Raw genomic sequence first — 27,739 nt, 5'->3', positions numbered from 1 at the left:
GGACTAGTACTGCTTTTTACTTTTACTAGTCCACAGGGGTTTTTAATCATCCATCAAAAAATGAAACATCAGTGTCTTGTAATGATTATATATGTACTGACTCGGAATTGCGTAACTAAATTATGCATGTTTCTATTTTCAGAGACAAGAAAACATTCTGAAAAAGAGGCTACAAGCTTTCCTTGCAGAAATGCTAAAATTTGGGACCATCAAGGGATTCAAAAACTTTGCCATGTACCTAAGGGGACGAGAAGAATTGGTTATTAGTGTTCTAAATGAACCAAAAGTATGTATATTCCCAGAGAAGCAGAAGCTATTTCTTGGTTTCATTTGATTATGTATTTATATGTGGAACTTCATGTAAAATTTTGTAATTTGAAGTTTATGTCCATACAGAAATTTGGTCATCAGACACAAAGCTTGTCAAATGACTGTTTTTATTGCTCAAATATTCATGGTACAGGTGCATTCATTGCACAAGCTCCATAAAAAATCTCCTGTTTGACCCAACATTGCTTTGTTTCAGTCCTCACCTTACAGCCACACGCTGGAGACCAAGAGTACGGCCCCGGGTTTCAAAGATCCTAACAGGAGTGGAAGCTTAACATCCAATAATCTGCCTTATGATAAGTAAGTGTGGGAGTAAAAATTTAAACAACAAAAATTGTATTATTTAAAAGTTTATTTTACAATTTGTTTTGTATTTTTCACCTTTTTTCGATTCATTTATTTACTTCTTACATATACATGTATATAAATATGCATAAAAATACAAAATAAATATATACCGGTAAACAAATATTGAAATGAGGACACAAATTTGCTTTGACTGTTCTGTTTTTGTTTTTGGATGGATTTTGGTTCTACCAATTTATTATTTAAACAACAATGTATCCCTGTAATATTGTTACCTGGGTGTTTATGTACCTGTAGGAGGTCCCTGTTAATATCCATGCGATCACAGATGAATTTGACTACAGCAGCAGTCCCCAAAGGTGTGGGCTTACCACCGGCTTCACCAAGTGACTCAGAAACTCAACCAGGGGTACACTTTCATGTCCTTTTTTCTAATAACTTTTTTTTGGATAAAGATTAATCTGTAAAAGAATGATTAAAGAGTGTTACATGTGATTTCTGATGAAAATTTTACTGTTACAAAAAGTAACGGGAAACAACTCTGATGAGTACCTTTTCTTGCCTGGTGCAAAAGATCCATTGTCTATCTTGATTTCTGTAATGAAGATAATAAAAACCTTTCCTGAACATATCCCTTTTGAGGTTAAATAATGTGCTTGTGATGTTGGAATTTACAGAATGAATACATGGCTTGCTTCAAATTGATTGAAATGCACATTTTGTTGGTTTATAATTTATGTTTTTATTATTTATTTTTTTAGGATGAAGCATCAACTTTATTCCTGATAGCCGGATATGCTCGGTACAGCTGTCCTTATGTGTGGATTCGATCCAACCACCAGCGACTTATTAATCTGATGGGTGACACCGAGTCGGAGAAAGACAGTCCTCTCCGTCTGAAAACCACTGCCTCATGGAAAGACACTAGTAAGAGCTGACTTCCTGTAATAATGTTATCCCCTCTTTCATTTCAGTTCTTAGATTATCAAGGTGAATTCTGCCATCTGTTTGGTTTTTTTTTCTATCAAGGATGACTTGTTCTTGTTTTGCCTTTTCTCCAGAAACACTGAGACAATTTCAACTAAACATGCTCTAAGGTATCTTCAGGTGAAGGGATTTTGAGGTTTTTTTTTTTCAAATTAAGGGATAGAAGGAAGACACCTTTACAATTAGAAAGATTTGAAAATAACATAATATCATTAAAAGATCTACTTATCTATAAGAGTGTTAACATTATATTTAATTAAATATTTCACGTATAAACACATATTCTTACTACTAATACTCTAATAGAGAGGTTGGAATCAGGAAAGCTTGCCCCTAAGGCAACCCAAGACTCAACCAAAATTCAAGACAACTTTAGTTAATTATCAAATTTACTGAATGATGAGCACAATTATTTTAATTATCCATGAATGTTTTTCATCCACCAATGAAATTAATGTTTTCTTAAATAAAAAAAAAAAAATTATTTTAAATAATGATAGATTCCAGAGAACAGTGTGCTGTGGGTTCAAGAGAAGTTAGGTTTTCTTAATTTAAAAAAAATAAAATCATTTTAATAAGAGACTCCAGCAACCAGTGCCATGCATGCCTCAGAAAAGCAGCTACATCACAATACATGTATGTGCTGCTGTGTGATTGCTAACGTATTTATATGTATATCAGTGAAATAATTTTCATTGGCTCAGTATAAGTAACACATGCCTAACACTGTAAGATGCAAACCTACAATCGAGTTAATAAAATCAAAGGTAGGTCTAGGTATTTTTTTTTCTCCTGGGGAGGGCATGTATTTCCCACACAAAAAAATCCAACTTGGAAATGTTTTGAATTAAGAATAAATCATACTGAAAAATTTCTTTCAAAACTCAATTTCTTTCAACTCCTCCTACAGTTTTTGTCGGATGTCAATAAATCTTTCTACACAGATAGACTACACTAAGGTACAAATTTCTGTTTATTGTTTTTTTGATTTCGACATATGGATTATGGTTTTGCCATAACTAAAATAAAGAAATATTTGTGAAATTCTATCAAAAGGGACTCCTCCTACAGTTTTAGTATGATTACATATTAAACTTGCCTCAAAAAGAGACTAAACCAAGGATCATTATTCTATTTATTGCTGTTGCAAAGTTTCAAGTCCAAGTGCTTCTTTTCTTTTCCTTTGTTTTAAGTACAGACCATTAGAGCAACTGTCTTTTCATAGACTTCTGGTTCTTTGAAATATTAAATTTCTGAGTTCATGTGAAAGATACATGTGAAAGATTTATAAGGTACTGAATGTTTTTGCAAGTCAGGTACTCATTGTGGCCCTCAGGCATATTCTCTTTCTGGCACCTCTGATAATTCCAGTGTATAATGATGTTGTGTTTAACTGCAGATGTTAGCCTGTATGACATTGTGTCAGAACTAGTCAAGCTGAATACCTACCCTGCTCCACAGAATCCATTTGAACTGGACATGGAGTATTTCTCCTCTTTACCTTTATCAGAGCAAGTGCTGGAGACAGGGGCCATGGTACAAACACTTAAGAAAATATTCCTCAGTACCTCAGATGACAGGCCTTATACAGGTTACGGTAAGTAATTATTCCTTAGTACCTCAGATGACAGGCCTTATACAGGTTACGGTAAGTAAATATCCCTCAGTACCTCAAATGACAGGCCTTATACAGGTCACGGTATTTACCGTAAGTAGATATTCCTCAGTAAATCAGATGACAGGCCTTATACAGGTTACGGTAAGTAAATATTCCTCAGCACCTCAGATGACAGGCCTTATACAGGTTACGATAAGTAAATATTCCTCAGCACCTCAGATGACAGGCCTTATACAGGTTACAGTAAGTAATTATTCCTTTAGTTAGTACCTCAGATGACAGGCCTTATACAGGTTACGGTAAGTAAATATTCCTCAGTACCTCAGATGACAGGCCTTATACAGGTTACGGTAAGTAAATATTCCTCAGTACCTCAGATGACAGGCCTTATACAGGTTACGGTAAGTAATTATTCCTTAGTACCTCAGATGATAGGCTTTATACAGGTTACGGTAAGTAAATATCCCTCAGTACCTCAAATGACAGGCCTTATACAGGTCACGGTATTTACCGTAAGTAAATATTCCTCAGTATCTCAGATGACAGGCCTTACACAGGTTACGGTAAGTATATATTCCTCAGCATCTCAGATGACAGGCCTTATACAGGTTACGATAAGTAAATATTCCTCAGCACCTCAGATGACAGGCCTTATACAGGTTACAGTAAGTAATTATTCCTTTAGTTAGTACCTCAGATGACAGGCCTTATACAGGTTACGGTAAGTAAATATTCCTCAGTACCTCAGATGACAGGCCTTATACAGGTTACGGGAAGTAAATATTCCTCAGTAAATCAGATGACAGGCCTTATAAAGGTTACCGTAAGTAAATATTCCTCAGTAAATCAGATGACAGGCCTTATACAGGTTACAGTAAGTAAATATTCCTCAGTAAATCAGATGACAGGCCTTATACAGGTTACGGTAAGTAAATATTCCTCAGTATCTCAGATGACAGGCCTTACACAGGATAGGTAAGGATTCCCCTATCTTCTGTGAACCTCTGGTAATACCAACTTTTATTCTTGAGTATGTATGCACCATAGTACAACTCAGATCCTAGGGGCTGAACATGTCCCAGCAATAGTAATTACCTTGTTATGACTTACAAAATTCAAAAATGATAAACAGTTCAAAGTTTTTAAAATTTCAAAATTTGACAATGGTTTGGTAAAATTTATTGTGCTGAATTTCATTATTTGTTGAAAATGTCAAGGTTTTTTAGGTCACCTGAGCCAAAGGCTCAAGTGAGGTTTTCTTATCACATTTTTTCCGGCGTCCCTCTGTAAACTTTTCACATTTTCAACTTCTTCTCAAGAACCGCTTGGCCAATGTCAACCAAACTTGCCACAAAGTATCCTTGGGTAAAGTGGATTCAAGTTTTTCAAATAAAGAGCCATGCCTTCTTCAAAGGGGAGATAATTATGAATTTGTGAAAAATTAATGGCGTATTTTAAAAGACCTTCTCAAGAACCAAAGGGCCAGAAAATATTAAACTTAACTGGAAGCACCCTCAGATAGTGTAAATTCAAGTTGTTTTTTTTTCAAATCATGAATCCTGGGTGTAGGGTGGGGACACAACGGGGGATTAAAGTTTTACATAAGAATACATAGGAAAGATCTTTAAAAAATTCTTCTCAAGAACAACAAAGCCATGATTGGTCATATTAATATTGAAGCATCCTCAGATAGTGTAGATTCAAATTTATTCAAATCATGACCCTCGAGAGTAGAGAGGGGCCCAACAGGGGATCAAAGTTATACAATGGAATATATAGAAAAATCTAAGTCGTCTTCTCAAGAACAGCAAAGCCATGATCAGTCATATAAATTCAGATGTATCCTCAGGTAGTGTACAGGCCCATAGGAAGCAAATTCAGTTTGGGGGGGGGGGCACAGTCATACATTTTCAGTTGACAGTAGAGGGGGCACTACCAAAAATTTCCTGACAAGCAAAGAAAAAAAAATAGCAAAAAAAAAAACCCAGAAAAAAAGGTCATCAGACGTTTCTATTGAGGGGGCACAAGCATATAGTATCTAAGTTTACTGTTTACTATAGTAATCTATAGTAATCTGTATATCGGCAAAATTATTGGGGGGGGGGCCCCCCCAGTTCCTACGGCCATGGTGTACATTTAAATCTGTTCAATCATGTCCATGGGAGGTAGGGCGGGGCCACAGTAAAAGATCAAACATATAGGGAAAATTCTTCAAAATTCTTCTAAAGCCATGATTAGTCAAAGAAATATTGAAGCATCTTCAGTAAATGTAGATTCAAGTTTATACAAATCATGTCCCCTTTCTCTCTCTCTCTCTCTCTCCCCCCCCCCCCCTTTCAGGGTGTTAATTTTTGACCACTTATGTATTAAACTTTTCAGTACTGAACTTATTTCTGCTTTTTCCTAGCCAATGTGCTCAGGTGAGTGATGTGGCCCATGGATGAAGTTTTTTTATTGAAGGAATTTTTTTTTTTAACCAAAATTAAAGTTCTGCCAAGTTGAAGATTTAAATATGTCAGTGTGTTTAATGCTGATGGTGAATGAAATTCATGCAATCATTTAAATTTGGCAATCATTTCTTTGCAGTGTTAGAAGATTTACAGATTATGACCAAAATGCACTTCACTGCTTTGAAGAAACTTGTACAGGAAGGAGGTTTACCAATTGCACAGCAAGAACAAAGACACAGATCAGGTGCTGTTTCAGGGCCTGGGCGGTCCCGATACCCTAGTTCTCTGTATGGTCAGGCACCCCCGAGTCAGTATGGAGCAGGGTATTACGATTCTTCACAACAAAGCTATTCCTATACAGGTTATTAATGACAACAGACTGTACCATTCAGTGATCTCATTCTGGAAAATGTTTTAAGCACTAGTTTAGAACTAGTTTACATTGTACAAGTGTCATTCAGTCTGTGCTGTTCCTGAAACATCTGGATTCACATAACATTTAATCTACACAAGATCTTGTGAATAAATGTGAATTTACTAGTCATTGTTATCTCCCAGGGAAATATGGGTGTATGCTTTGGAGAATTTGTGTTACCATAGTTATATTAATTTTACTTTTTTATGTATGCCACTATGGACAACTCAAACTTCCCGAGAATTTAACACATTTACTTATCTACTAGTGTGCACAGGCTCTCTTTGAGAAGCCATACCCAGATGTTCTCTCCGAGTAATTATACTCAGGTACATTCCAAAAAGAACCTTTTTAATAGTGTTTTATTATCTGTGTTCAAGTTCTCCTGGAGAATTCATAACTTTTTACAGGACATTACAATGAGTAAAGTCCAGTATGTGGATACACATGATCTTGGGGGATTTTCTATTGTAATATGTTATATGTAATAAACATTTTAAAAGCCTAATTATTTTACTATTCATTTTTTATTTTCACATACTTTGAACTTTTTATATCTGACAAATACTTCTAAAGGAAAAAAAATTATACAATGTAGTACCAGAATACCTTCAGATTTCTATATGTAAATAAAAATTCATTTTCATGGCAGTATCAAATCTTTAACAAGAGCACCACCATGCGGAACATTCACTGCTACAGAAAATATTTTTAGAATATAATGAGTCATTTTGTAAAATTGAACAGAATAAGGATGACTGGTCACTGATGTTAATAAAATGTCACTCACTTCCAATGTTTTACTAGCAAATCAAATTTGAGTTATAGCGATACCTTGATGTACATTAATTATAATGTACTCAAAGACTGAATTCAATAATTATGTTAACTTGTTTGCAAATATCCTTGAAATTAAACAGGCTTTGACCTATTACATTTGTAAAAATGTATGCAAAGTAGGATGATCCTAAATGCTAGTGTTTCAATCTTGCCCACAAGCTTGTACATGGACACACACCCCCAGTACACATTCCTGAAGCTATATTCCCTCTGCAGTTTGTTGTGTGAGGAGATAATTATCAAATTCCTACACTAATTAACACTGCATTCTCATTTCTTTTTACCATGGAATAATATTTTGTTGAAATAATTTTCTGTGTAAGGCATCCACTAAATGTAATACACTGTATAATACCATTAATGGAATTCAATCATTTGTAGTTGCTACCGGTCAAAATTTTCACTTCAGAACATGGGGAAATGTCTGTAGCTTCAAATTCAATATTTTGGTATAGTATTGCAGTGAATTAGCATTACAAGAATACCAATATGTCAATAGTCAATCCTATGTACTGTTGAGAGGCCTGTTCAACAGAGCGAACGTTCGCGAGCGCTCTCTTAAATTCCTTATTTTTCCAACAGAAATGTTCGCGAGCGCTCGCGAAAGTTCGCTCTGTTGAACAGGCCTGAGGTGTCACACTTGGAGCAAATAACAGAGATGTACATGTGTCTCAGGTGAGGGTTGTAGTTTCTTAACTTCTTTGATTGCAGACAAATATAGAAGTATAATCAGGTCACATACTGTAAAATCAGAAATATTCACTGGGGATAAATTTTATCATAAAATTTTTTATGTTATAATCTTTTAAGGTTATTATTACAACAAGGAAATTAAGTTCCAGCTCACAAAATCTTTTGGAACACAATCAGGTAAATTTTACCCTCAGAAACTTTCTGCTTTTACACTATTATTTACTGGTCACAAAGTGATAAATTCTTGGAATTTATTTGAAATCTGATAGTTCCACATGTTAAATAAATAAAGGTAACATACATGTAATTGTTTAACAGTATATTCTGAACTCTGCTATCTTTAATTATTTTCAATATTCATGTAACAGTATTGGTTTTATTTTCCCTGACAACTTTTATACTACACAATTGTTTTACTGTAAAAGTTGATCTATTCCAATCATCTTAACCTGGAAATTCAGACCCTGCTTTATAAAGAGTACTGTTATTGTATGTAACATTATTGCAAAATAAAGTAGTTAGAAGACTTCTAAAAGTCATTTTTTTTAATTGTCTACAGTCACATCAACAGCAATAGCTTGTAAAGCTGTACCTCTATTGAGCACATAGGAAAAAAAACACCTTTTTCTTCAGGAGTTCAAACAAAAAAATATGCTTGTCAAAATTTATCGTTACAAAGTAAACAAATTCTAATAAAAACATTTATTGACCAAAATATTTAACATGATATTGTTTAAAATGTGTTAAAAAAAAACTCATTCTATAGACCCAGAAAATAAAATCTCAAACACAGTGATAAAAATATTACCTCATGGGATATATTTCCCAGATTTAAATACAGCTTTGAATATTAAGAAATATCACAGTTAAAAGCAAGACAATGAAAGAAGCAAGTTTATGTATGGACATTGTAGAAACTTGATATTACCCTCCTGCCTGCTTCATGATAACACATCCTCACTGCATGCTTCATAATTACATATCCCACAATGCATGCTGGGATGCTTATAATATGAACTAATCAGGACATACTCTACATTTTTGAAGCACACAAATGATTTGGTGAATATTCCCCCATTGGTAATCCACACCATGGTTTTTATGCACAGGAAACAGTACCACAATACACTCAGAAATATGAAGATGTTATGAGGTATTTTGTATAACACCTGGCCCCTATAACCATATCCTCAATCCACCTACATGTTGTCAATGAGTTCTGAATGTTGATAAGAATATGTCACTTACTTCATAGGTAAACATGTTTCATTTATTAAATTCTAGAAAGTCAAAGCTCAAGCTCAGCTTGATCATTGTATTAAATACAACTCATTCTAATTCTTTAATCGGGAAGAGATAAATGTGTTTTATATACCAGAGTCAACTCAAATGGCAATACACTGTAGCTAAATTTTGTTTTTCCTGATACATTCATTATTTGTATTACTGTAAAACATTCAGGAAATAATCTTAACAAATTTACTGTGGGTAAATGAGTGATGATAGGTTATATTCTTGTTTTCCTATTTGAGTGGTAAAGAGAAGTATTAATATAATTATACCTCTACTGATTTTTCACTTAATAAGAGTAAATTGATATTTGCTGATTCCCTGAAAATCACCAAAAAAAAAAATGTTTCCCTGCAAAAAAGGTGCATCAGTTTGATGAACTCGTATACACCTATTTGGAACAACTCAAAATTTCTTTTAATCATATGAAAAGTTCCAATATGCTCCAAATAAAATCATGAATATTCATAAATTAATGCTGCTCAGTTAAAATTACCTACAAGGAGGTGGGGCCTAATAAACAGAATTTTGCTTGTAGATTCATGCATTCTATAGACCATGTATTTAAATACAATGCCTTTCTATTGAATTTATTCATTTATTTTATCTACATTCTGGGTAACCGATAATTCCACTGCACAACTTATAATCGCACTGCGTATATAATAAAATTGCAAAACTTTACGAGTTAACTGGTCTAATTTTTGTATCAATATAATAAAACAGTTAAAGTATACCATAGAGGGAGTCTGCAAGATTCCAGTTCCCCTTGAGGAAGCCAACTTTCCACGGCTTCACCCCGGGAAATAGGCTTGCTCTTGGGTAACTGAAATCTTGCCGACTCTCTCAATGATATACTTTAACTGTATACTAACGGTAAAACAGCTTGGTGTTATGCAAGACACTGTTAGTAAATACAACACTGATTTCATCAACAGAAAAACGTCCACTGTCCAAACAGAAATAAAAATGTTACCTCTTTCAAAACTGAAAATAAATCATTAAAATTCACACAAGGTAGATTCAGCTTTAAATAAGAACAACTGATGATGATAAAAAAATTTTACTCAGACCAATTTAAAGAAGGAGCCCCTGGTGAGCTAAGAGTTTGTTTTTTTTATAAGTTCGTTTTATTCTCCTTGAAAACTGAATAGGTGTGTACTTGAAAAGTGTTAAGTTACATACCTGAATGCATTTTATAAGTGTATATTTATTTATTTAGTACACATATTCCTCCAGTAACCTTCCACAATAAAATCACAGGGAGCACGACTGGTAACATCTAATTTCCTTCTCAATAGCCAGATTTAAATGTAAGTTTTAAAATTTTTTGATCAAATGAAAACCTTTACCACAATTATTCAAGTAGTGTGGTTGCTAAAATGAAGGACATATAGTACCAAACTCATGATTCTGTTCTTAAGAAAACTGCTTATGAAGTTTCTGTAATCTGCATTACACAGTAATAATGTACACAGATTTTTTTTTTATCATATCTTCAAGTCAATAATCTCTTTATTACATTGTTCAACAACATAAATATTGAGGTCACAGTTCATAGTCAGCCTTTTCTTTTTAACCTGAAGCACTGTCATGTAACAAATGCTTTGCCAGGAAAATAAATTGTTAAAGGAAAACTGTGTTCAACTGCTGGCACACAAATAGACAATACATGCATAAACAAAACAAATAACAAAGAAGAATTTAAAAACTGGACAGCTCTACTCCATCATTTTCTTCTCGTCTGGAGAAGAGTATTCCAGTTCATCATAGTCAGTTTGGTTCTTGAGATCATCAGATATTTGATCAATATTTAACGGTCCATAAACTAATGGCTGCCCTGAATTCAATGGAATGGATGTTGCTGCTGGTCGAGATCTGTTGTTCTGAGTTTCTCTCAGTAAACTTGATTGGTCCATTGGAATTTTAGGCAAATCAAACTTAACATCTGTACCTGTAAATCAGTAAGTCAGATTACACTTTATCTAAGTTAATGTCATGATAATACTGTTAAAGTAGAAATTTTACCTAAAATTATAAGACTCCATGCACTGACTGTAAACAAAGAGCATTTCACTAATAATTTTCTGCAATGAGTCCTATATTATCTACAGAACTTGAAGCATACATCATTTTTTGTTACAATCCACATATCAATTTGTAGCAGCTTGAACAGCATACCTTATCTGTTGTAAAACAATATGTAGGCATTTTTATAATCCTCACCTTGTCTATTGTAAAACAATATGTAGGCGTTTTTATAATCCTCACCTTGTCTATTGTAAAACAATATGTAGGCGTTTTTATAATCCTCACCTTGTCTATTGTAAAACAATATGTAGGCGTTTATATAATCCTCACCTTGTCTATTGTAAAACAATATTTAGGCGTTTTTATAATCCTCACCTTGTCTATTGTAAAACAATATGTAGGCATTCTTATAATCCTCATCTTGTCTGTTATAAAGCAATATGTAGGCGTTTTTATAATCCTCACCTTGTCTGTTATAAAACAATATGTAGGCGTTTTTATAATCCTCACCTTGTCTATTGTAAAACAATATGTAGGCATTCTTATAATCCTCATCTTGTCTGTTATAAAGCAATATGTAGGCGTTTTTATAATCCTCACCTTGTCTGTTATAAAGCAATATGTAGGCGTTTATATAATCCTCACCTTGTCTGTTATAAAGCAATATGTAGGCGTTTATATAATCCTCACCTTGTCTATTGTAAAACAATATGTAGGCATTCTTATAATCCTCATCTTGTCTGTTATAAAGCAATATGTAGGCGTTTTTATAATCCTCACCTTGTCTGTTATAAAACAATATGTAGGCGTTTTTATAATCCTCCTTTTTGGGTGTCTGGTGGGATACAGATTCGTCGTTGTAATAAAACCACTGACCATTCAAAGGATGCTTAGCAAAAGTGGTATAGTGACCTGCATTGGCACCTGTTAAAACAATGAATTGTGTCATTGTGACATTTTTAATTTAATCATACAACAAAACTCAACATAGTTTACTGTTAATTAGAAATATCTATACATGCTAACTTAAAGTCAAATGAAAATTTCTGGGAGCTGTAGACAAACTTTGGTCTTGTGAACACTGAAATGTTAAAACCAAAGCAAGATGGTGTGTCTACAGTGTTACTACAGACGAATGTACATGTATTAAGAAGTTTAAATCTGCAACTTCAACTTTAACATATAGTATCTTGAATCATTCTTAAGTCCATGTCTGAGATTTGACAATCACTGGTGCATATTACATAGTTAAAATTCAAACAACTTTACATGGGAGAAAAATTATCTGTCTCTTGTCCTAGTGAAATTCAGCTTACCCCCAAAATGGCAGACAATGCTGTAGAGGTCATAGGTCAAACTTCCTGAGTCAGGTCCTGATGTATACTGGGATAGATTGAGGTCCTCCAGGGGGAATATAACCTCTGCATCTACTTTGTTACTTGATAAGTCATGATACACAAACCTGAAAAAAAAAAAAATCAGAATCACTTACAAGCCCATGAGTTGTTGAGAAATATGTTAACTTTAACTTTTTAAAATCATTTCTTTTTTCCCTTATTTCTGGTGACAGCAGCAACTTTAATCATGGCCACACTTTTTCAAAAATAAGAATAAGATTTACAAATTTTGAGGTACATGTTGTCTAAATTTGTATCAAATTGTCTCTGGTCATTTCTTTCCCATGATTGCACTTATGACATACAAGAATTACCTTTTAAGGTGTAGAATGAGTGTGTCTGGGTACTGCCAGACGGTTATAGTTTTCTTTGCACACTGGTTCCTTTGGCATCGAGGACAATACCAAGGGTTGTGTTCATCCAGATCTTCACTGCATAACACAAGAAGTTGTTTCAATTTTCATTGTTTGTCATGAATTCTTACAAATAGACAGACCTTGATCAAGTCAGACATTACAACAGAAACATTTAATAAATGTCCAGTGGGCCACATCATTACTTTCAAATCATGCACTGCATGTAAACTAAAACACAAGGTTTACAAATATCTTGATTCATTGATAAATCAGAAATCCACTGGTTTGGACCTGACATAGCTAAAGAAAGGTTAATGTGGGATTGTACTATTTCTATTTTTTTTTAAATTCTTATAAGCTGTGCTTAAGTCACATTCTTGTTCATGGAAAATAATTTTAAAACTCCTATAAACTTAAAGCAATTTTTCAACAAATTCAATCTACAGCATATAAATGGATGATTGATATAAAATACACACTGCAGCCTGGCTGTTTTTTACCTGCAAGTTTTACAGATAGACAAATGGACAAGATTATAGTTTGTCCAATGTGAGTGCTTCCAAAACATTTTAAATATTATAATATCAAATAAATTTTCACTTGCTTCAAATGAAAATATCATTAAACATTACAGTTGAGTTTTAGACAGATTAGATACAAACATGCATGACACAATTTTTCAGTCTACAGAAATTTACATATATATATTTCAGCCATTGCTGTCAGGTATACAAGGGAGTTATTATTTCCATAGATTATCTGAGTGTAACATAATTTGATTCGAATTTGTACTGTGGTACTGTTGATGGCAAGCAATGAGAAATGAATCCCTTTCCCAGGTGCTGATCCTTCTTGTAACTTTAAATCCCTTCAGACTTTGAATTTTCTGTTGTATCAGTACATGTATACTAGTTGAACTCAAGGGTTCCTACCAATGCAGAAAGTTTGGGGGAAAAAAGATCTAATGATGGAATCTAGTTTGAAATCTCAGGTATTTAATACTTAGAGATATAATGCAAAAAGTGATGATGGTGTTACCATGGGACTCACTATAACACTTCTGATCTTTCACAAGTATACTAATTAAGAAAAACAAGAGATTTACCTGTCAGTGAAAGCTTGTAGACAATCGTAAATCGAAAGAGATTTTTCTGGTCGCAGGTTTTCCATTGTTTCATGGTCCAGAAAGCCCTCCAGGTCATTTATACAGGTCTGTGATAGTCCACTCAGACACACAGACAGACAATCACCTGGGCGCAGGTGTATCTGGGAATCCCTGGAGATGGGGCACCCCTGACATTGGTCAGAATACTGGCACCGTGAACAGCGCAATCCCTGTTAAGTCAGACAAATAGCCATTTTGAGGGGTCCGTATTACACACAGTATAACATACTGTATTAACAGAAACTTAGTAATAATAAGAATCTCTTCTTTTACAAAATCACTATACTATACAAATTCAAACTGTTACATTCTATAAGGTCTTATTGCTTTATCTAGAATGAAAAAAAAACTTTTCTATCTTCAAAATTGCTTTCTTTTTGAGTTCAATTGAAAAACAATTTAAGTCAAATTTTTTAATCCTACCTGTCCATCTGTTAACACAATAGTACACTGAGCCAACACCGGAAACAAGTTGAGTATACACTCATACAACTGAGCACCGCTCATTGTGTTGTATAAGTAAACAAGTCTAGGATGTCCTACTAATTTAGCACAAGAACCAACTTCATCTCTTAGGGAGACGGGAACAGCCAACAGCCTGAAAATAAGTAGCAGCAGCAAATTAGAATGGATCAACTGTAGATATTTTTTTCATTCCAACTTTCCAAGGAGTAGAGACAAACATTAAACCTCATACCACTTTAATAAATATCATACAATTGTGAACTTCTATGTTGACATTTGCTTGAAAGGACCCATGTCAAATAATAGTGATCCTAGACATAAAGATCAACACAGTCAACACTTACAATGGCACCTTGTTAAATCAAGGTTAATCTAACATAAAATCAATGAATCATTTTTTCTTTAAAAAAAATGTTAAATAATATTACCAAAAAAATCCACTCCTTAAAAATCCATAGCATTATTGGCACTGGGAATAAAAAAGGCAGTAATGAACCTGATATCTTCTCCATTCCTCTGACCTTATACATTCTAGTACTATAAATTGATTTTCCTTCACCTAACTTTAGACACACCTCACTCTGTCAATTCCACTGGACATTCTTTCATGGATACTCAATCCATAGTTAACACTAACATTAATTCCACTGAACCTTGACAAAGTTTACAATGACATCAATTTGAGATTTACACATCCTTCATCACTCACTTTACTGACAGTACATATACTTCACACTAACACACATTCCACTGACAGTACACATACTTCATACTAACACACATTCCACTGACAGTACACATACTTCACACTGAGAGTACACATACTTCTCACTGACACACATTCCACTGACAGTATGCATACTTCATACAGACAAACATTTCACTGACAGTCCACATACTTCACACTGACACACATTCCACTGATAGAACACATACTTCACACACATTCCACTGACAGTACACATACTTCACACTAAAACATATTCCACTGACAGTACACATAATTCACACACATTTCACTGACAGTACACAAACTTCACACTAACACACATTCCACTGCCAATACACATACTTCACACTGTCACACATTCCACTGACAGTACACATACTTCACACTGTCACACATTCCACTGACTGAACACATACTTCACACTGACACACATTCCACTGAGAGTACACATACTTCACACTGACACACATTCCACTGACAGAACACATACTTCACACTGACACACAATCCACTGACAGAACACATACTTCACACTGACACACAATCCACTGACAGAACACATACTTCACACTGACACACATTCCACTGAGAGTAAACATACTTCACACTGACACACATTCCACTGACAGTTCACATACTTCACACTAACATACATTCCATTGAGAGTACACATACTTCACACTGTCACACATTCCACTGACAGTACACATACTTCACACTGACACACATTCCACTGACAGAACACATACTTCACACTGACACACAATCCACTGACAGAACACATACTTCACACTGACACACATTCCACTGACAGAACACATACTTCACACTGACACACATTCCACTGACAGTACACATACTTCACACACAATCCACTGACAGTACACATATGTCACACATTCCATTGACAGTACACATACTTCACACTGTGTCACATTCCACTGACAGTACACATACTTCACACTGTCACACATTCCACAGACAGTACACATACTTCACACTGTCACACATTCCACAGACAGTACACATACTTCACACTGACAAACATTCCACTGACAGTACAAACACTCTCAAACTGACCGTAAATTTTGTGTTGAAGATGATCCTCCATCCACAGGACAGAAGTCTTTAGTCAGAACAGCAGCAGTAGAACACACCTAGTACATATAAAAAGGCTACCGTTAAAACACTATGGACTTTATTTAAATTTCAATGGATTATTGTAAGCTGAAGTAAAGTTGGAGACTTACCGGACAAACATAACTCTCCTCCCCATAGTGCTTAATAGACATCTGTTAATAAAGAATCACACAGTCAGTCAGTGATAACATGTCATTCACAGCATTAGTAATATCTCTGTTTTAATGTACATGATTTTATCCCATGTTTACCCCTTTATCCCGTGGATATGTCTCATTGGATATTTTTTTCATATCCCACAGTTAAGTGCAGTTGTGACGTCACAATGGTTTTTGCGTTAGCGTGATGAAGTAAAATAAAGTGGAGTCCTATATAAAACAGTGTAAAACATTGTTTGTGAAGTATTAAACATGGGATAAAAAGAATCTCCCATGATTTGTAGTTGGATATGACTTTTATCCAACTCGTGTGTTTTTATCCCCTTGACAAGGTTCGGGGATAAAAAACACACAACTCGTTGGATAAAAATCATATCCAACTACAAATCATTGGAGATCCTATATGTATCTGTCTTACTTCAATAATTTTGATTGCATCAATTTCATTAGTTCTTTTACAACAGTTCACAAAAAATGAACCAGTGTAAAGTTCCAGCTTTAAAAATATATCAGAATTCTAATCTGTCTGAATGATTTGGATTAACTAATTTTTTTCTGGCATTTTAAATGTTCATCTGTTAAAATATATACCTTGAATGTGGCTTTATTCTAATGAAGTCATAATGTATATAAACATGTAGAGCACAATATGCCTTTCATACATGTATACATGTAAGTTTCATCAATACTGGCCTAGAAACATACATGTCTTTTGGACCAATGGTTGTTAAAACTTCAATATCAACAGGTCATCTGGACTTATGAAATTCAGTGACCAGAAAAACTAAATTTGAATATCCAAAATGATCAGTCAAACTGAATTGAGATGGCCTAACTGACCAATAAAATTGAATTGAGATGGCCCAACTGACCAATAAAATTGAATTGGGATGGCCCAACTGACCCTCAAAATTGAATTGGGATGGCCCAAGTGAACAGTTAACATAAATGAGATGGAGATAACTTGAAATAAACTTACAAGTTAACCTGGCCTAACTGATTTAATAGTCAAATTAAATTGAGATGGCTTTACTTACCAGTAAAATTAAATTGGGATGGCCCAAATGAGGCATTAAAATGAATTGGAATGGCAAAATGACTAGTATGTGAACTGAGGTGACCAAAATGTCCAATTCAAATATTATTTTTAGACCTGTATATACATGTATTAATGCATCAGTAGCCCTAGAGATATCCTTGTAAGAGTTGTTTTAGTTTGCTATGAAAACTTTAAAACACTGAATGTGTGATGCACATGGTGGAGAAATTAACATTATCAGTGTTTATGTAGTTCCTAAGTCTGAAAAGCTATAGTCCTGATTCCAGTATTCCAACAGACAGATCAGCTCAGATCAGAGTTGCTATGGACACTGCCTCTAGGTGACAAATAAAGTACCTCACCTCCTACTCTCTTAAACTTGATCTGAAAGAACTAACCTCTATATAGATTTGACAGAATGTCCCCCACAGACCATGTGACAACTAACCTCCAGATAGATTTGACAGAATGTGTTCCTCCTACCCCCCAGCCCGTTTGACAACTAATCTCTAGATAGATTTGACAGAATGTTCTCCACAGATCATGTGACAACTAATCTCTTAACGGATTTGACAGAACGCCCCCCCCCCCCCCCCATGTGACAACTAACCTCTAGACAGATTTGACAGAACGTCCCTCCACAGCCTGTGTGAGACAGAAGTTCACTGTCCTCTAGCTCCTCTAAACAAATTGCACAGGACTTCCATTTGTCTGCCACCACAGTAGCTTGTGCTGGTATTGCACCGGAGTCCCAACCTGCACCTGACATGTTTTCACCGGAATCCCAAGTAACACTCTCTGGTAACTGGTCACTTTTCATCAAGGTGTCATCTTCAGGAAAAGAATCATTCTTATTAAGATATCTAATGCATTCTTTCTGTCACCTGTGTCAAAATGATATCATTCAATACAATAATCAATGAATCTGGAATCAAACCCAAACTAAAATTTAAGGTTAAGATATCAACAAGACATCACTCATGATGGTATGGCTTGACTGCAAAGTACTCACATAATTATATGAATTTTTGATGTGTTCTAGAAATTCTGCCAATCAATTACCAGTTTCAAAGTAAATATTGTCTTACCAACTGGCAGTGTGTGGGTGAGATCCCAACCAGAAGCTGTGTTAGATGTCCCATCCACCTCACAACTTCCGTCCAACCAGCTGGTATTGTGAACCGGGGAACTATGACCTGCCGAAAAATTCTGGTTCCACATTCCAGCTCCTGGCACATCCACCATGACCTCATTAAGGCTCTTCCGAAGGTCATCAGAATCAGACTGTGTCCATTTACTTACTCCTTGGCTACTGCCCCAGTTGTCTGAAATTTTGGAATCAGTCCACTCTCCTAGAGCTGTGGTACTCTCAAAGTCACCTCCCGTGGAAGCACCCCAAGACTCTGACCCCCTGAGGTGAGACTCACTTTCAGGAGCATCCTTAAACTTTCCAGTTGTATCCGATGACTGCATGTATCTATTTATATCACTGACATCCCGCTTTGAGAATGTGCCCATGCTGCTAAAGATGTCACCCTCTGTGATATAAAATATATCAGAAGTAATCAAAAAAGAGATTATAAAAAAAGTTCTAAAATCACAGTTATTACAAATTGTTATAAGTGAAAGTGGATTTCTTGAATATTAAACAGATACAACATGACATTAAATATGCAGAAAAATTTCTCACAATAAAACTCTGTTTCCCCCTTTGTGACTGAGTTGAAAATTGTAGTGATTATTAATTTTATTTTTTATAATAACTTAATCTGTGAAAATTGCAATTTAACGTACATGTATGTGTGTGTAAAGGAATAATAATACATGCTTATTTCACCTTTTCATTTTATGTACACAAGTATACTTTCCTATCGATAGTTCAACTATTATTACATTTCTGCTCAGTAAATATAGTCATTATATAAGACATTTTTTCAGTACGTTAATTTATAATCAATAAACTTGACATTTTGACCTTGACATTTGATCAACTGAGCTAAAAATTAAGGTATCTAGTACTATAGTGAATCTTCATCAGAAGTACATATCCTGTAGAATATTTCATTTCTGATTAAATTTCATTATTGTCATGTCTGGTAAAAGAAATTAATTCCAAAATGAATTATTTTATTTCAGAAACTCATGATTTAATAAAGTTAAAAATATATATTATTTTGTTATCCGTAATCCTTTTTAAATTACAAATTTTATCAGTACATGTACCATCATACTTTGTACATATAAATATAAAGCTGTTCTTAAACATGTGATTTTTTTATCATTAATTAGGAAAAATATACACAGGTGAAATAAAATACATTTGCACTTTTTAACAAATGTTCATTTTACGATATAGATGTTGATATCAACCCATGTCTATCAGTGGATCATGGTCACTCATGCAGACAGTCTACCAATCGTTAAGACTAGAAGGATAGTTGTTAACCTGTCCCATGCCCTACAAAACTTGGATCTTGTGTAGAAATTGAAATTACTGCTTGTATATTCAATGTGGCTTGATTATCTCGTGAATTACACCCTCAGTACACCATCAAAAGGATTAGTTAAAGGACTTATCGCATGTTTCTAAATTATTTGAAATTAAAAGCGTAAAACGTTCCTTATGACCACAGTTTATAAATTTTGTGTTTTTACTGAGGATAAACCGCGGTAATTAACCAATTATTGACTCAAATGAAAACCCCTGAATTAAAAATCTAAGTTAATTAGATAGCGATCACGTGACCCTGTGACGTCAAAGGCGACAATGGCTGATCAGCTCTTCACGTAAATCTTACTAAAATATACGCGATACAACCTGAATTTTCTGTGTTTTGGACGACCAAATCACTGATTTTATCGATATGAAATTTAATATCCAACCTTATATTTTAGAATTGTCAGCAAGAAATAATCTGAAAAATGCGTTAACATTGTAAAAATAGCAGCGACGATAGCGAGGGAGACGCGGCGAAGACGAAGAAACTCGCCATCACAATTATACAATTTGATTTGTCATTTTATCACATGCATTAACTTATTTGATTCACAAATTTAATATAACATAACTTTGTTATTCTTCGTTTTTAACATAATATTAATTTATGCAAGTATGCTTTCAATGTTTTGTAAAGGATGGCGATCTTGAAAAATAATTTTCCGATCACGAAACATTACCGTAATTACGGTAATCAGACCTACAGATTCTAAATGTTTGGAATAAAAAACGAAAATATCTCAAAATTCTTATACCTTAGAACTAGTTAATGTTTCTATAGTAATTGAAAATCACGTTAGGAATTAATTTTTTCATCATTTTTCATAATTAAGCTGCATTTGTCGTTGATAACTTCGTAAATAGTGTGCAACTTTTCATCTCTCTATTACTGAATTGTCGCCTATGACGTCAGAGCAGTATTTCGCCGAAATCCGACTGAAATATGCATATTGCCGTATTTGAATTTCAACTCTCAATATCTCTTAAAATATGCTTTCAACAACGTTTATTGTATTCAGAATTTTAATGAACAAGGTTGTAGATAATCTTTTTCATAAAATTAAGATTTTTGAAAAATCATGCGATAAGTCCTTTAAGCTCCATTAAATACGACACCTGAGAATATTTCTAACTGTATAAAACACTAATCTGCTCAAATTGTTTTGTACAACTTGTCTGCTTGATTATGTAACAATTTAATGTTTGCCTCATAAACATACAAGTTACCCTACATTTGACTACTGAAGGCTTTATTTGGGATGTTATAAAGAGAGTAATCAATGCTAATTGTTGGAGAAATTCTATAACTTTATATAATTGAGTTTTGAACAACAGAGAGAATTTACGATTTAATGAAGACCCAAGCCAAATTAGTTTCACCAAATGTGGATTTGTTGGTAAACAGATATTAATACCAACAGGCATCCTTAAACTACTGCACTATTATCTGACTTGATATGCAAAATCTGAAATAATTATTATTTTTTAAGTGATAAAAAACAAAGAAAATTGATCCACATGAAATTGCTTTGAATAAAAAAAAAGAAAGAATTTTTTTCCCAATGAAATAAGATATGTCTACAGTACATGAACTCTGAATTGATGTAGAATCAGTGACTACATATCACCTGTAACAGTGTGTGTAACACTGTATTCTTTAGGTTGGTCTTGTAAAGAGGAGAAATCCAGACATTGGGATGGATCCTGTACATCAGTTGTGATGACGGGGCAGGGAGGCATTTCATAGGCATACACCACTCGGGAGGCATCATTTACATACTGTATCATAACACTGTCCTCCTGCATAGGAAACATACACTTCCATTATAATCAAACAGCAAAAACAACATACAGTTACTGTATCATAAAACTGTCCTCCTGGTTAGCAAACATAATCTTCTATTATAATCAGACAGGAAAACAAAAATATATACATTGTCCTCGGACATATCAAACATAGTATTCCATATAATCAAACAGCAACAACAACTAAAACATGCATGTATGAGGAGCACCAGGTATAACTAAATCAGTTATTTAATTATTATGTACCAGAATTCTTGAGATGTGATGATCCAGTGTCTCCGCCATGATGATGTCACTAGTAGGACGACCAATCAGTGTCTTCAGTTCTTCCTTCACTTTGTTTATTTTGTCAGACTTTTGTAGAGTTATAAGGTATCGCATTGGAGATCCTTCCAGAGGGACATAAAGAACACCTGTCAAAATTAATTTAAAATGTTCAATGAAAATTAAATCAAAATGTACTGTGAGCCAGCATTTGTGGTAGGTTGTGTTAAAGGCAAAATAACCAGCATTGTCTTATGGTGTTTTGCACAGTGAATCGGTGATACTTCTTCACAGCTTTAACATGTGCTGACAAATTTTGTGATCTATGCTTATGATCATATAAACATAATTGAAGGTTTGCTTGTAAATCTTAGAATCAATTTGTATATGTGCAATGTTCAAAATTTTGTACATACATAACTGCCTGTCAGATGCATGTGGCAATGGTACAGAGAGATACATGAAGGGTTCAAAGGTCACTGATACATGGTTACACTCAGAGCAAACCACCTGTAATTAAAAAAAAAAATCACTAATATCAAAGAAAAAAATTAAATATTATGACAGGAACTCTAATAAGAATGCTTGCTGGTGGATGCTACTGTCATTGTAAATTCTATTATCTTTTACATTTAACAAAATTATTGTGGACTTGAATTGTCCTTGGAAAGTTCCGGCAATAATACTCTGATTATAGATGTACTTACTGTTGACTTGCATGTGGACTTACATGCTCTGACAATATAACTGTGATTGTACTTACTGTGGACTTGAACTGCCCTTGGAATGTGCTGACAATGATACTGTGATTGTACTTACTGTGGACTTGAACTGCCCTTGGAATGTGCTGACAATGATACTGTGACTGTACTTACTGTGGACTTGAACTGCCCTTGGAATGTGCTGACAATGATACTGTGATTGTCCCTGATATAATTCTCCCAAGCTTTCTCTGCTGCTTCTTCCTCAGGATCAACTTGTACTTCCTCATCACGCTCCAGTAGATCCACCTCTGTAGCCTCACTATTCTGAAATCCTCCCTCCTCTTTATCTTCTTCGTTATCAGTTGATAAAATGGAATCAGCTGGGCTACCTTCATGTTTAATTTCACATTTAATTTTTTTACAGCTGTTTTCAGACAGCTGAGTTTTCTTTGTCTTCACATTTTTGGAGACTTGTACATCCATACTCTGCACAAAGTCCTCACTGTTTTTCTGCTTCATTTCTCCAGCTGTTCTGAGATGGTCCCCATCTGGAGCAGCACATGGTGGACAGGTGTCTTCTACAAGCAGGTGAGTCCTCCTCATAATACTGTCACACATGTCTTTGTCCAAACTACCCAGAATTCCTAAGTCTTTTATAAGATTTACCCCCTCCTTTCCAAAACTAGCCAGTTTCAAGTTCTGTTCATTAATTTCAAAGTCTTTGTTAATCTTACTCAAAGCTTTGTACTGAAAATTTTTCTCAGTACATTCAAACTTCATTTTCTTTATAATACCATCCCCTTCGGCATCCATTTCACAAGTTTTTTGCATCTTGTTGATTTTCTCAGCTTGGATGTTTGTATTTTTGGGTCCCTTTCTTGTGGCTTCCTCCTTGTTGGGTGATATCGCCACTGCCTCGACAGGGGCATGCATGACTAGCTCATTATCGGCATGGTTATTTAGCTCCTGTTTGGGAAACTTTTCTGAATCTGTTGCTAGGTCTTCTTTTTCAAAATCCTCAGATAAAACATTAGTGTTTAAAGTTTTTGTATCTTTGGCATAAAACTCCTCAATTTTGGGAATTCGTTGCTTCAGATTTGAGGCATTGTTTAAAATTGGTTCTAGTTCATTCATATCTGACTGAGATTTTTCTAAGTCACCACTAGAATCTGTTCTGACAACAGACCTTAAAAGTGAGGGAAGTTCTGACTGGATGACGTAGCTGACATTGGCACTGTCCTCATACAAAGGAACAGGAAGGGATCCTGATGATGCATCTTGGGTAACCATACTTTCATCATCACTCACACTCTTGGCACTGACAGAGTTATTGAGCTGGTCTTTTTCTGCCAATGCAGACACATTCTGAAGATTGTTTTGAGCTGCCTCTTCTTTACTCTTTAGCTGCTGGTGCAGTGTGTCCAAAAACAGGGCCAAAAACTCCTGACAGTCATGCTGAAACAACATTCATTAAACAACATTTACATGTACAAAACTGATATTAGATGAAGCAGTGGGCTTGATATCAACAAAGCATTTTTCTAAATCAATAAATGGAAATACTGGTATTTTCAAATTGCATTATTGCAAAATCCCAAATATGCACATATTCTTTTTGATTTTGGTATGGATTAAAGAATTATCAGCAAAATCCTCAAATACATGTATCTAAGTAAACTAAAAAGTGTAAATTTTCCCCCCTCTGACTTACATGATATGATTGTCTTTCAAAAAATAGCAAGTGACAACTTACACTTGATATACAATTTTAAATAAGGTACTGCTTTCCATGGCATTATGCTGATAATAAATGAAAAAGTGGCCTAAAACTTATGGACTGGACACATAGTATTTTTTCTGCCAGTGGTCTTACACTTGCAAAAATGACCTTGGTTTAAGGTCTTATTGCACCATAAGGTCATTAGCAGTACATGTATGTGTGTAAAGTATGAGCTTCCAGTTTGTCTCCATTGAAAATTTATTATCTAGACATGATAGCATTGACAGATGGATGCACATAAAGAATTAAAGACAGGCAGTCAAGGTGATTTCTATATACACCCCCAAAAACTTCAAGGGGGGGGGGGGTTATAATAAAAATGAACACCCAAGAACTGTCCAATTATAGATTCTGCTTACTTTATTCTATGATTATGTAACAATGTAACAGGATTATTTCTAGTACCCAAATGTTGGTATGCTCCACACAACATACCTGTCTGTAATCCTGAAACTGGACATGAAAAAGGGCAAGGGCATTCTTGAAGTCCCTAGGATATACTATAGTATAACGCCCACTCCAGATTTTGCAGACCAGTTGATGAAAATTAGTGATCAGTGTGTCCTGAGAACAATCTTCAAGTGTAAACTGCTCCAGGAAAAACTTCAGGAGTGGTGTGGTGGACAGCAGACTTTGTAAGCCTTAATCGAAGAAATGCCAGACATCTTTTAAAAACATACAAACATCAGAGTACTGGTTAAGTACAATTTGAGAGATTCAACAATGTCCCTAATAATATATTGAAAAGTTTTATAACCAGAGTGCCAGAAACAATGGTTAAGAATTGTATGAGACTCAGCACTGTCTTGTACCTGCATTCATGAAACAGGTGTTTCCTAGGTTGTACAGTCCACATTGTCCTGGGATAGCATAGGGATCTAAAAATGAAAACATGCAACGTGATTGAATAAGGAAAGAATGACTAACAAATAAAGATCAAGTTATTTCTTCACTACACATAACAGCAAAACAGATTTAAATGGAAACTAGTCCCAACAATTATATGGCCCAAAATGTTATATTTTAGGACTTGATCTTAACAAATGAATCTGAAAATTGGGAATTATATAATTTTTTTATCATTTTACATTGTTTTGATGTACATTAACTAACCGGTGACATCTTTAGAATAGTAGGAGGGTACAATGATAGAGCTGGGTGCCACCTCCATTGAAGATCCAGCTGCCGCGGCCGCACTCTCCCCCGAATCCTCCATTTCTAGCAAAATCAAATGAAAATGTAGGTCAATCTAACAACGTTAGGAAAGTTTTTTAAACATATATCTATATTACTGTGTTCTGTAAATTATCCATTTCCGTATGAATTTTTTGATGAGGTCAACAAGACTCCCGAGATACTGACCACACGTATAATAAATAGTTCAATAAAACAAACCTTTGACCTTTGACTTTTGATAAAAATTCATAAGGATCATTTGCTTAGCATGACAAACAAACATTCAACTTAATACAGATGACAAGCAGCATTACAAATAAATGATTCTTAAGATATATGAAAAAATAGGGATTGTGTAAATTAGTAAAATGTGATTATAATATCTAAATATTCTAGATACAGTCAATGGAGCCAAGAAAAAACATCTAGACTTAAAAGGATTCGAGATATCAATTTAGGCTAAAACACATAAAGAAAAAGTGATTGGGACTTCCAGCTCACTTTGAAATATCCAATGTATTCAAGATATCAATGTTTAAAATATACTGAAGTTCAACTGTATTTCTTTCATCATCTGATCATGAGAATCAGACATTTTTTTTCCAAATAGTGGAATCTTTTTAATAAATCTCTGTAAAACTCTCTTTTTGTTTTAAGTATGAGTATGTGATATAAATAGACCCAAACCTTCAGTGTGGGCTATAGTAGCAGACTCGGAATTTTCCATTGCTGAATAGTTTCTTTTCAGCTTTCTCTTTGGTTCACATATGCACATGTATAGTCTTCAGGTTCCTAGAAAACAATGGTGCTACAGTGGTTGATACTCAAATGTACAAAATATTTATTAATATTCTGGCCTGTTTCTTCATCAGCATTATGAAAAAATCAACATATTTCCATGAATTCAACAATACAATCCTGTTTCATCATAGGAAATTACAGGTCATGAGACCCAGGATGTTTCTCTAAGATGTTAAAGCACCTGGACTTAATGTCTCTGTAAGAATGCCAGAAAGAAATGCAGCTTTTGTTTTCATGCAAGGTGGTTGAAGGCCTAATTTTAGCTATCCCTCTGGGCTATTTATACCATGTTAAAACAATGCAATCAGGACAATTTTACATTTCAGTTTTGAGAAAATATCACTATCTATAACATTTTTCTCGGAAACTTTCAATATGTTGGCATATAATGAAAGTGAAATTATGCGACAGAGGAAATTCGAGTTGAAATCGCTGAAAACACATTTACGTTAGAGAAATGCACGAGAATAATTACAATTAACCGTTTTAATGACAATAATTATATTGCAGTTCGTTTCTGACGACGTATTGTCTAAAGGTTTACCTTCCTTTTCGAAGTCTTGACACCGGAAATATAAATCACGTGACTCCTTCAGTGTTTCCAGCCTATCTCCGATCTCGGGTTCAAAAGCATATTTGAAGTAAAGAACTAATCCTGTATTCCAAGGTACATGCTATCTGTATACTTTACTGAACACGTAAAACAAGTTAAGTTAAAACATTTTAAAATTTTAAAACTAGCCCTTTGACTTGGTTGATATATGTCACTGCTCGGACTCGATATTACCGATATCCAACCGGAAGTGATATTTTCGTCAACAGTCACAGCTCAGCTGAGTCAGCGAAGTAAAACGCAAAAACCATAGATCATAAAGGTAGGTTCGTTAGTTATCTGTCATATTTGAAGACAGGAAAATGCCAAATTTGATGGTTGTTTGCTATAAATTTTAATTATTTTACAGTGTGTGCTTAAAATTTAGTAAAAATCCATTCCAGTAAACAAAAGAACAAATTACATTTACTGTTTACCAGGTCCAGTACAATCAGTACATTTAGCTACGTAGCTAAAATTACCTACCGTAGCTTTATTTACCTATCTCAGGTAGCTTTATTTAGCTATTTCAAGGCAACTATTCACAATTTTGCTTTTTATTTAAAAAATTTTTAATTTAGATTTTTATTTAAAAAATTGCAAGTAAATGACTACTACTTTATACTAGGGATTATTTTAAAAGCAATCTAAAGCAGAGATAGTTTTAAAATTTCTGCGTTTGAACACTTTTAAGGAAAAGATTATTTCC

General features: G+C 34.4%; 2 protein-coding genes across 2 annotated transcripts in view; one reads left to right on the top strand and one right to left on the bottom strand.

The window, feature by feature from the left end:
- LOC133189114 (uncharacterized) overlaps positions 1 to 6,625 on the top strand; it is a 94,272-nt gene extending 87,647 nt beyond the window's left edge. The window contains exons 3-8 of the mRNA XM_061324541.1: positions 143 to 286; positions 527 to 630; positions 934 to 1,045; positions 1,398 to 1,563; positions 3,023 to 3,220; positions 5,828 to 6,625. Of these exons, the coding sequence (XP_061180525.1) occupies positions 143 to 286; positions 527 to 630; positions 934 to 1,045; positions 1,398 to 1,563; positions 3,023 to 3,220; positions 5,828 to 6,060 (957 nt within the window). The 3' untranslated portion in view covers positions 6,061 to 6,625. The remainder of the gene's footprint in view (positions 1 to 142; positions 287 to 526; positions 631 to 933; positions 1,046 to 1,397; positions 1,564 to 3,022; positions 3,221 to 5,827) is intronic.
- A 3,801-nt stretch (positions 6,626 to 10,426) lies between these two features.
- LOC133188652 (uncharacterized) lies at positions 10,427 to 26,420 on the bottom strand. The gene is made up of 18 exons (XM_061324158.1): positions 26,325 to 26,420; positions 25,575 to 25,679; positions 25,274 to 25,339; positions 24,897 to 25,102; positions 22,853 to 24,136; positions 22,394 to 22,487; positions 21,960 to 22,126; positions 21,536 to 21,707; positions 18,499 to 18,948; positions 18,021 to 18,241; positions 16,324 to 16,365; positions 16,154 to 16,230; positions 14,302 to 14,476; positions 13,819 to 14,048; positions 12,672 to 12,788; positions 12,277 to 12,422; positions 11,741 to 11,884; positions 10,427 to 10,883 (listed from the first exon to the last, which is right to left on the bottom strand). Exons 1-18 carry the CDS (start codon positions 26,410 to 26,412, stop codon positions 10,651 to 10,653), a joined length of 4,017 nt encoding a protein of 1,338 aa, XP_061180142.1. The 5' UTR covers positions 26,413 to 26,420; the 3' UTR covers positions 10,427 to 10,650.
- Between the last annotated feature and the right edge of the window lie 1,319 nt (positions 26,421 to 27,739).

This window comes from Saccostrea echinata, unplaced genomic scaffold, assembly GCF_033153115.1.
Source record: "Saccostrea echinata isolate AGI-Se365-2 ecotype Australia unplaced genomic scaffold, CSIRO_AGI_Sech_v1 ptg000016l, whole genome shotgun sequence".
Taxonomy (NCBI): Eukaryota; Metazoa; Mollusca; class Bivalvia; order Ostreida; family Ostreidae; genus Saccostrea; species Saccostrea echinata.
This window is presented reverse-complemented; position numbering and strand designations above follow the sequence as displayed.

Bases quoted from the DNA above. Each gene is read 5' to 3' on its own strand.
- LOC133188652 (XM_061324158.1), bottom strand. From the start codon at position 26,412: ATGTGCATATGTGAACCAAAGAGAAAGCTGAAAAGAAACTATTCAGCA. The intron at 24,137-24,896 runs GTATGTTGTGTG...ATGTTGTTTCAG, and splicing joins AGTTTCAGGATTACAGACAG to CATGACTGTCAGGAGTTTTT. The intron at 22,127-22,393 runs GTATGTACAAAA...TAATTTTGACAG, and splicing joins TGCATCTGACAGGCAGTTAT to GTGTTCTTTATGTCCCTCTG.